This window comes from Apis mellifera, linkage group LG5 (genome assembly GCF_003254395.2).
Source record: "Apis mellifera strain DH4 linkage group LG5, Amel_HAv3.1, whole genome shotgun sequence".
In the NCBI taxonomy this organism is placed as follows: Eukaryota; Metazoa; Arthropoda; class Insecta; order Hymenoptera; family Apidae; genus Apis; species Apis mellifera.
The window spans coordinates 4,921,986-4,933,613 of record NC_037642.1 but is presented as its reverse complement, the minus strand read 5'-3'; the positions used below and the strand labels follow the sequence as shown (position 1 = coordinate 4,933,613).

The following is an 11,628-nucleotide window of genomic DNA, read 5'->3' as shown; positions in this document are numbered from 1 at the left end:
ACCTTGCTATTATCTTTAAATCTTTTTATTTCTTTCAAATTAAAAAAAAATCTTTTACAGTAAATTTTAATATTTTTTACATTTTACTATTAAGCTTGATATGTATGTAAACTTCGATGTCAACGATAAATCTTTGTATACATATATTTCCCATAAAATTTTACGTACAATGATGATAATATGTTTATAAAATTTTTTTTTTCAATAGTATATATACAAAATTATATATTATACAACTGATTTTTTTCTATTGTCGAAAAATTTACGGTTCTGAGTTCCGATCGTTTGAGGTGAAATGTTTTCAAGGGGTTAGTAACGCACTTCAAAAAAAAAATGGCGGCCGATCGAAGGCGGTGGCGTTATGACGCATGCCACACGGCCAAGCTCGGCGTCCCTCGGCGGCGCCACCGTCGACTAACCCCCGCAGTTCGATTGGAGACACCGGCCGGCATCGACGGCTGTTGTGGAGCTCCCTTCACTTTCGTGTTCGCGCGTGTGTTAAAGTCTCTTTAGTAATCATATCTTTCTTTCTTTTGTCTTGAACAACGATCGTGAGATCATTCTTGACAGGTACAACGTCTAAACGAATGTTTCCGATCGTTACTTTTCCGTGTTGTTTTCCTATCATTCTTCTCTACCTTCCTTTTCTATCGCGGTGAAATATTTCTTTTACGAGTGTCTTTAATAAGCTATCTTATTGAGTTTCTCTTTTAATATATTAAATTAATCAAATAATCGTAAATATATCGCGAAAAGTGGTGTATATACAGTTATTACTTTCTGTGATTTCAAACGTTCGTGCCGTTGTTCGTGGCGTTGTCGATCGTATTGCGTAGTTCCGATTCGTGTGACATAACTATGGTTTCAAGCAGTTCAATTGTGGTCATTGAACTATATGAAGATTAAGGAAGGTAGAGAGTTCAGCGTCTGTTCGACATACTCGATAGTTTATGTTTAAGCTTAAATCATCCGGTAGTGTCAAGAAGAATCGCGTCGGAATAAGATAGTTATCAGTTTTCTTTCGAGAAAAGCTGCGTTTGCTACGATCTTCACCGGGCCTGCTATTTAAACTTTCTACTTTTAATATGCTTCTTTCAAAATACGTTATCATAAAAATTGCTATGACTAGTATAAGTGAACAATAGTTAGTTATTTAAATATATTTTCCATTGGTTTTTTTTTTATTCTCGATATTATTCTTGATATTATTTTCGATATTATTCTCGATATTATTCTCGATATTATTCTCGATTTATTTAAAATTATATATATATATATATATTACAACTTTAATAATATCAAAATTAATTTTTATTTAATTTTAGTTCAAAATTGTATTAAAATTTCATTATTTTTTTCATGTAATTTTTTTTCCTTTCTTTTTTTTTCACAAAAAGTATTTCTCTTTGAACGTTATAGATAAGATATACATATCGATCAATATCGATGCAATATCGATCAATATCGATATGTATACGTAGTGAATTTGCATCGGATATCATCGTATCATCAACCGAGAAAATAAAGACCGATCATTTGCCGACGGGTAACAAGTACGACAAATATAGGTAAGAGATCTCATTATACGCACAATTGAATGTTAAACTAGACAGTGACATGAAAAGAGCTCTCTACCAATAGAGGACACACGGTACGAAAGGACATAGGTTAAAAGTACGCGACTGTGCTATATATTAGTGTATATTCACAAGTAGCTGGCCCGGCATGCTTCGGTGTATACACACGCTGAAAGTGGAAGGCAGACAATTGTCCACTTTTTACGCCGTAGCCGTGTTATTATTGCCATATACTCGATACGATATATGTCTCCTTGACACGACTTCGTAGTCCTCTCAGAATGTTTCGGTTGTATACGTTCGTGTTTCGAGACACTTGACCGAGTGCCTTCGCATTGTCCATACAAAAGAAAAAGAAAGAAAAAAAAAAGTGTTTCGCGCTATCTAGTGTTATTATACAGTGATCTTCATATGCGTTTTTTCCATTTATAGAATCGATTCAAATCGAGAAGTGTCGCTGATCGATCGAAAAACGCGATATCAGTGTGTTCTCTACGCGACGGTGAACTCGCGATTAATCGATTAGTCGATCGAGAAGTTCGATTTGCGAGAAATGCGAAAGTGAACACAGTCGGGCCGAACGCGTGCATGTACATCGCAGGACGATGGCTGAATTTCGTGTTTATCGGTTTTTTGTGATCCTTGTTCATCTGGCAGTTGTCTTAGTGCTCGCACAGAATCCTATCGAGGAGAAGACCACATTCGAGGCTGCTTTTCAAGGTAAAATTATAATTAAAATTGTAATTAATCGTATTTATCGAAGTCGTTGTCAACCGCCGACATCTTTAAAGATGTATTCGATCAATTTGGAGGGAATGTATGCATTCTTGTTGCTTATCGATTTATATTTCACTTTTTCGTTCTTAGTAGAGTATATATTTATTATTCGAAAGTATACTTGTTTATTTTTGATACGATAATGATATAATTATCAAATACATAAACGAATCAAAAACGATTTTACGTTTTATTATTTTGTGGTTATATATTGTCAAGTATCATGGCGCGGGAAAAAGTGACATCTGAAGTTGGCGTTCGTAATTATCAAATTTTTTAAAAATTCTTTATTTGTAACTATTTAATTAATTTTAAATTATAAATCAGATAAAGAGAAAGAACAATAGATACATATATACGTTTTTATGAATATTTTTATTTTTATCTCTTTTTAATAATTATTATATATATATATATATATATATATATATATATGTATATGATATGTATGTGTATGTGTATATATATATATATTACATATAACATGCCAGATAATTTTTATTTAGACAACAAATACATTTATAAAGCAATAAATGCTTTTCGTTTTTTACAATCGAAACATTTACAATCATAATTGAACAAATTTATAAATAAAAATTAGATTTTAATTTTTAATTTTTGTCGTGCAAAATTTTCGATTTCATATATCCTATTTCACATTTTGGAATTTGAAAATTATTTTAAAAATGACTAGTAATTTTTTCAAATCAGTATCTTTACAAATTTCAAATTTTCTCTACACGTTACATCAATGTAGTATCATAAATTTTCAATAGAATGGAAAATAAAAATTAAATAGGACAAAAAATTAGGTCAAAAGGGATTAACGTTCATCAATAGTCGATTATCTTCGTCAAATGGCAATTCGGTAATAGAAGAACAGATAGTACGCGTTAATCGAAGCGAAAAATAAAATTTGATGAAATGTTGCGTTTATGCATACGTGTAATGTTCACGTTTAGTGAGTTTCCGTTCTGTTAATTATTACTGTAAATTTTCCCGGTAAACGTTCCAATACATTGAATACATTTGTATTACACTCGAAAATTTATTTCCATTTCATCGAGTGTTTTTATCGACGCGATGAAAATTTCAACGATGCTCGCCCGAATTACATCCTCTGTCCACTCCCTTACCATTTGTCAACGTTGGCTTTATCCATTCGGTTAACATTTTTATAATACGCATATCCTTCGTACATACACCGCCGAGTCGAAACTTAATTAACGTTTGTATATTTGCGTACCTGGTTTTGTCGATTGGCAAATGAATCCATATTGACAAAATCGACTGCGAATGCATTAGCAAATTTTCGAAAACTATTTTGAATACGCAAATCCCACTTTCGTGGGCAATAAATATGTAGTTGCGACAGAAAAAGCGTTTGTCATACGTAACATTCACCATTTCGAAACATTTTCAATATCGTTTCTACGATACGACGTCGTTTTAATTCGTTATTTATACGATATCAATTCAACGAATATTCTTTCTTCTTATTAACTTTTTCGTACATCGAGATGCGAATGAAATCATTATATTCTTAGTTGCGTCTCATTGATTCTCATAATCAAGATTTATAAATGAGTTTCCTCAAACAACGTTCAACCAATTATTACAATTATTTCTCAAAAGTAGCCTAACAATATTATATTCATAAATCCTTCAGACGAATTAATCCACAAGAGAGGTCGGCCAAGAATTATTCAGAAATTAACCCTCAAGATTAGCGACTGAGAAATGTGTCTCGACTTAAGTTTAACTTTTTCTTGTGCGGGTCACGCATTACGCGTGACGAACAATGTTGCATTTTCCGGTTCCGGTTGCGCGCGATTTAAACGCGTGCACGCGTTGCAATGGTAACGTGCCAGGTAACATGGCACGTTGCGCTAATGTTAATGGCAAACGGTCGCACAGGGGATGGCCGCTCCCTTTGCGAGATCTCCGTGGACCCATTTGCTAATAGCCAGAAAGCAATTAATATCACGGTCAGTTACTGCCCTTTAGACATCACGGATGCGTACTAAGCTGCTTAACGAACACGACAAGTTTCCCTTAACCTAGAAATATCCCCCTTGAACGATAATTGTGAGATATTTCATCTTTGTAAACGCGATTCAATTCGTAACGAGTTTCATCGTCGACGGGTATAAATTCCTTTCGTCGTTACAGATTTATTTGAATTTCGATTCGAAAAGATACGGAACACAAGAATATCGGCAAGATTTTAGTTACAATTTCGTTTACTCGATGAAGAATTTATTGAATCGAATGATGGAGATTGAAAGATTTTCTTTTCGATCCTCTTCGAATATTATTAGATCGTTATTATTACAAATTAATCGATCAATTTTCCGCGGTACGGTATTTGAATCTTTTTTTTTATCTGAAATCTTTGCATGGTTATTTATATGGTTATTTCGTAATAGAACAAAAGTTTAAGATTCTCGTTTTTACATCGGTAAATTCCTTGGACGATATTCAAAATCATAATTAAATTCAATCCTTCCAAGGAGCCAAAGTACGTAATTCACCGAGCGCTGAACTTGGGAGGAAAAACAATTTCCTTTGCTGCAACTCCCCCCGCGCTATCTCAAACAATCCAGTTGTACAACAGAATCCATTTAGAAAGCGAAAAAAGGGCGGTTATTTCGGATGAAAAAGGGGAGAAACAAAAGGCTTATCGAACGTATCCTTAACAAGAGAGTAACTCACGACGAGTTCAAACTTGGCGAAGGAAATCGTGATGGAAACAATACGTGTTAGAAAAGACGCATTAATCCTTTCGCGTATTTGAGCTACGTAATTCTCAATAGGGACAATAGGGAAAGAGGGAAATGGATTAACGATCGATCGATCTCTCTGTAAACAAAAGCGAATTATTATGCATTTTCAAGTAGAAAAGGCGAACGAATTTCGCTCATTTCTCTTCTTTGCTCCTTCGTTTCTCCTTCGATCCACCTACTTGCTTCCTCTCGGAAAAAGGACAACCTCCCCCCTGTTCCTGAATATACCTCCCTCTCCCTCTTTTTCATACCCTTGCTTATTTTTTTTTACTCCTTTTCATCTTGGAGAGGATTGGGACGAGAGGAAGGTTGCTTGGTTGCTCGTCGAACGTGATACCCCTTCCCCTCCCCTCCCTTCTCAGGCGCGAGAAGCAATCATCGGCTCGCAAATGCACTCGAGGAGAGTTCCATCGGCGCCGCTGATAAAATCTCTTATGAGGCTGCCGATCGAAGACGGCCGATAAAAATGCAGCCGATCTGAGCCGAGTCGAGTCGAGTCGAGTCGAGTCACGGGAAATTTTATATCCATTTCGATGGGTGAAAAGGGGCGAAAAGGAAAACCTGCTCGCGGGTTAATGAACGCGGCGATCGAAGCGGGGCTGGTGGAAAAAATTTTGAAAATCGTGTTTCGTAGATTTGAACATTGGAAATTGTTGTTGGGCGGGGATGGAACGTGCAGAGGAATTTATCGGGCGAGAATGAGGGGGGTTTGAGTAAATTGGAGGTTTCTTGGTTGTTGGATGTATTAGGTGGTGTAGTCGATCTTGTAGTTGATATGATTTTTATGAAAAGGTTTTATATGGGATTTATCGCGTATGTGCTCGAAAAAGTTACGTGTTATTTTTATCTCGTGCAAGTGGAGATGGAAATTATTTATTTTTTGAGATTTTTGATCTCGTAGATTTTTATCATCGTTGTCAGAGGATTGAACAAGAAAAATATGAGATTTGTATTTTTTGTTGATTTTTTTGAGTTTAGCGTTACTTGGAAAATGGAATAGAAGTTTGATATAATGTACAGTCGAAAGAAGAAATAATAGATTCATAGATTAAATTTTTGCAGATCGTCATTGATATTCTGTCGTTCAATATTTTTACCATACTCAAGAGAATGGTAAAAATAAATATTTAATCCCGAATTAAGTTAAAAAGTTTTGATTTGGTATGGCATTGATCGACACTGTCAATTTCACGACGTAGATATCTCTTTTGTTAAAAAAAAAAAAAACCAAAAATATAACTTATATCTTTTTCATGCATTTTATATTATCCACATATACATACGTTCATAATTGAATAACTCCAAAATAAAATATTCGTCTATTTTTTTACGGTTATATTAGAATGTGAATCGAATCCTTCTTTTTTTTTTTTTTTAAATATATAAAAATAGAAATTCTTCAAATCGAAAACGAAGTGTTCGCGTTTCAGAGCTTCATAAAATAAAGATTAATTGAAAACTCGGTCAACCATCGTATTTTTTTACAGTTTGTAAACGTATTTCCCTGATTTCATCTCGCCAAGTATCGGTCTATAAATAATCATACCATTTAATCAAGTGGAATTGGAGTTTTCCCTTAAATATATCACTTGATTTTTATCGAATATCTGTCTGCATTACCTATATTTCTCGATGGAATATTTAGAAGCAATAAAAAATGTAGGGAGGAGAAGAAATATAGACGAGATACGATACGAGTACGAGATATTTACAAATCGTGCTACAGGAGAAAATCTGCCTTAGGAAAAATCGAATCGATTCCAACGTGATGTTGCGCGTCGGCTTTGTAATTGTGCTTATTGCTCATCTATTCTTCGTTTTGATCGACGTATCGATAAACAAATCTTCCTTATTATAAAAAAATTCCAAACTATCTACGTATCGATTGTTCTAGAAAATCGAATTTATTTTTCTTTTTATTCATTAAGAAATATCGTAATTAACGATGGTGAAACGAAGAAATTGGATTTGAAGAAGAAAAAAAAAAGAAAAAGAACGAACGCTTCTCATGTATCTTTGATAACGTTCCTATGGATTCTTCGATTCTTTGTGCACGTTATGAACAGGACGAGTGAATAATGGAATAGGTTGTTCTAAGAGAATTTAAATTGCGTTCCGCTGTTTCGCGTTCATCACGAGCTTATAGCCGGCAACTTATTTGACCTTAACATGCTTGCAGGGAAATATTTCCCTTTCGAGGGAAACCATTCCCTCGAATCATTACGCCCCCAATTTTCCATGGAAATATTCCGTTTCCTCGAATCGATCCGAATTTCAAATATTTACTGTATGTAACTCAATGAAGCACTGAAAATCGTCATATATATCAAACAATTAGAGTATACAACTTACTATATACATCCTCAAAAGATAATATCTTATCTCGCGTATCTTGAAATTCCATCGCCAAGAAATCTGGAAGACGGTGTCACGGATGCGTTCGCCTCGAGGGAAAATATTTGTCCGGGATAATTTCCAAGGGTTAATCCATCCCAATTATTTATAAAGCGAAACGCGGCGGTGGTGGGGGGCGGGAATGCGTGATTAATGCCTCTATTCAATTATTTAACACATCATCTCGGTTCGTTTGGGTCTATTTACGATTCAACGTTGATTAATGGATTTGCATCGCGGATGGGTCGGGCCGCGTATGGGGATCTCATCGTAGAAATACCTATTAATCATGGTACGAGGATTGTCTATTGTACCGAAACAACAGTTTGCGGGCCGCCGTTTAAGTACAAGCTGATACTTGGGATACGCGGCGGGTGCACAGGTGGCACACGGCGTTGCCCGGTTGCGTCGACAATACGATGCGTGGGCGTATTTGTACCTGCAAGCCAACTTCAACATCGTGTGTGCATTTGTACCGGTCGAGTCAAACAGGAAGCCGGGTCGAACTTAAGGCAACGGTACACAATTTGCGCTTCTCATGTACTATGCATTCGCAAGCTTGCCACCACTGTATACACCCGATATAACCTGTGCTCGTGTGTACCTTTTGATTGGTTGATTCATATATATACTATATATATACACGCGTTGGCAATTAGATTGTGCTATCGCTTTTTGTCAAGGAACGAATCTAGTTTACGAGGGGATGACTTCGTTAACGACGCGACGTAACACGATTCGATATTCTTGCTCGTTTGTTTAGAAATACGAAATTACAATTTAATAAAATTAATAGAGTCTTCGAACCCTTTGGGAAATTATTACACGTTTTGAAATCTTGAAAATTGGTCAGATCGTCATCGGTTTAAATAGAATTCCGGTAATGAAACGGATCTAATTCGAGCTCGATCGGTGTAACATCGTTATCATCGTGGAATGGGGTATTAAAGGCTATCGTATTTCCCTTATTGCATCGTTTAAGTATCGTTAATAGTATTACTTTCAATTTTTCTTAAACTGATAAAAAAAGAAAGAAAGAAACGATATTCGAGGATTTATATTTTAATCTTCCGTTGGATGAAAAAATTCTCATTTTAGATATGTATTAATCTTTACAATCAGAAACCTTCTATCTCCTGTATATAACATCTTCGTTTCGCCGATTTGTCCCGAAATTATCCCCGTAATCGTTCAAATATTCTCGAAATCATTCAGGCCACGCGTCGAGAGATTAACCATGCAATGAAACACACTTTAATTGCACATATTTATCGCGGATTAAAACGCTTCTCATCGCGGAATGCATGTACCGGGTGACGGGTTTGAATAATTTCACAGTAATTACGCGATAGACTCGTTCAATCTCCCTCCCCCTCTCTTGTTTTATCATCGCGAGAATCGGATGCTTTTTATCCAGTTCGTACGGTTCCCATATTTTCCAACGCGTCGAATTATTCAGGGTTTCCAAGGGTAAACGGCCGGCGGCGGGTCGGTTCAACGACAACGGGGGCATCGTTTACACCCGGCTGGATCGTCGGAAAATTCGATCGATATGAACGTTCAACCGTCCTTTCCCTTGCCCGGAAGCGGGCCGAGCGTGTCGTTCCTCGTACCCTATAATATTAAATGGGAACGCAACACAAGTTTTTCGCGCCCCAACAGTGGGAGGAATCGAAGATCTGATGGTATTTTTCCTATGTTTTATACGAGCGAAGTTTTTCCAGAATTTGGGAAAGGAAGTAATAGATTTTTAAACGTGCTTAAAAAGAAATTGGTATAGATTTAATAAAAATATAGAAAAGTTGGGCAGATTCTTTTTCTTTTAATCTCGGTGGAATTTTTTTTACATAGGAATCGGTAGATTTATCTTTGGAAAAATAAAGAAAAGGGATTTGAGAAAGGAATCTCGAGCACGGCTATTTCGCAGAAGCATTTAGTTTAGAGTGACCCTGGTCTACCGTGGAGGGGGGGGATAGTTAGCTTTTAATTACGTCCGAGGATCCGTTTAATCGCGGAGAGGAAAAATATATGCGCGCGGTTGTGAAACGAGGAGCGGCTTGTTGGCATTTGAGAAAAGTCAGCCGAGCCTCAACCTGAACGTGAAAGGGAAAGGGTCACGAGATTCGCGTGAATAGAAAAGAGTTTAGAGTGGCAAAATTATATTTCACAATTGTATTCAAATTATTATTATTCTTCTCTCTCTCGCCATTTTTTTTGTTGCAAAAAAAGCAAAATTCACTCACCAGTTTTATTTTTCACCCCCTCGTATCTTTTCTATATTTGTTTTTTCCTTTTCTCTTTTTTTCCATGAATTATTTCAAAGAAAAATACGGCAACGGACAAGTGAAAAGTTTTTTAAATCGTTTCGCGGTAACGAAGGAGGGTGCGAGTTGTTAACAAAAATGTGTTTGTTTCACTTTTTACAATCGATCCACCGCGTTCAAAGCGTATGAATGAAAGATAAACACTCCGTTAGAAATTTATACCTTTCGTAATTTCCTTTCGACATTTTTCTCGGTGTCGTCGGGCAGAGTTCAACGACAGAGTATTCGTATTTGCCACCACCCACTTCTCCGCGGCGACACCGTTTCGCGATCGTGTTTTTCGCTTCGAAATAACCGATGAATCGCGAGAGCACGGGCGTTGTAAAAAATGTAACGGTGGCGGTCGTGATACGCGACGGGAATGAAAAATTCACAATTTTTGCTACATACTTCGAAACATTGCCTATCCATTAATATCCCTTGAATCTTTTATCGATCCATCCGAAGTATTTTTTTTTTTTTTTTTTTTGAGTTTACTATTAAATACACTATTGGAAACTCGATATTTTACATTGATTCTGTCCCGTGATAGATTTCTAGTTTTTATTTGATCCACGTTTGTTAATGTACAATGCGATTTCATTCTGAAAAGAGGATTATAATATTAATTCAATTATTCGTTAATCTGTAACGAAGCAAATTATTACCTTTGACTTTTTTTTTTAGAAAAAATAAGTTTAAAATTAGGGAGGACTTGGAAGATTTATTTATTTATCTTTTTACGTCAAATTTTTCACGATTTCAAAAATTCTTGATGCCATTTCTTCCTTTGAAATTCCATCACCAATTATCTATAATAATATCCAGTATTCCATTCTTCGTGACACCTTCTTTCATCCCTCTTCTAATAAATCTCGTTGCGGAGAGAGAGACAACTTATCTCAAACTTCTCTTTCGCTCCATCCTTTCTTTTTTTTTTTTTCCTCGTTGAATTTTCGCCATCGACAGCTATTTATCCCCTGGAATCGAAGGAAACGAGGCTGGATGAGTAAATAAACGGGCGAGAACGAGGGGGCACGACGATGTTTTGAGGTAATAAATGTCCGTGCCGTTTCGTGGACAGCCAATCTTTCCCCTTATTTCGTTGTCACGCTGCCCCCTTGAAAAAAGCGCAATATCGTTCGACGTTTAATGCGAGCATCGGTTGGCGTGTAATTAAATAGAGAAGTGGAGGAACGGGCGTACAGGATTTCCAATTAAATTCCAACGTTATACGATACTTGGAGGAGGAGACGCTTTAATCAATCGTACAGGCTCGCATTTCTGTTGCTTCTTCGCGTAAGGTAATTAGATATCGATTCGTTTACGTTTGGTTCATAAATTAGATAGAAATGAAGATTTATCGAGCGAATTTTGTTAACACCGTAATAATAATAGTAATATATTTTCAATAATTTCATTTAAAATAATTTATTCCATTTATTTCGGGAGGAAAATTATTTTCATCAGATAGAATAGTTTTTCCAACTATTCTAATCACAAAGATCTTTTGCACGCGACAATTCTTGCCAGCCAATAATTGGAATTTATAAGAGATCTTATGTCAAATACTTGTAAACTCTTGTATCTTAATTATCCAACTCGTTACTTATCCCGTAAGAGAATCATCGGAGTGTAACTTATAATTTATGTCGATTGCGCATTCATACGATCCCACGCGAAATTGTGTAATCCGCATCTCGCCGCAGAGATCGATGAAACCGTGCTCTTAATATTTCACCGACGAATCTCCCTTGTCAAGATTCATCTCTGTTCGATTTGTTTTCTAAT

The 11,628-nt window shown here is 36.0% G+C and overlaps 1 protein-coding gene across 4 annotated transcripts in view; it reads left to right on the top strand.

Moving 5' to 3' along the window:
• Nucleotides 1–417: 417 nt before the first annotated feature.
• Nucleotides 418–11,628, top strand: part of LOC409782 (pikachurin) — a 175,791-nt gene continuing 164,580 nt past the window's right edge. The window contains exons 1-3 of one of the 4 annotated variants that reach the window (XM_006561065.3): nucleotides 421–570; nucleotides 1,420–1,568; nucleotides 2,010–2,297. In XM_006561065.3, the coding sequence (XP_006561128.1) occupies nucleotides 2,183–2,297 (115 nt within the window). In that variant the 5' untranslated portion in view covers nucleotides 421–570; nucleotides 1,420–1,568; nucleotides 2,010–2,182. Of the gene's footprint in view, nucleotides 912–1,419; nucleotides 1,569–2,009; nucleotides 2,298–11,628 lie in introns of all 4 variants that reach the window. The other 3 variants (XM_016912369.2, XM_006561063.3, XM_016912367.2) reach the window with 3 other exon arrangements.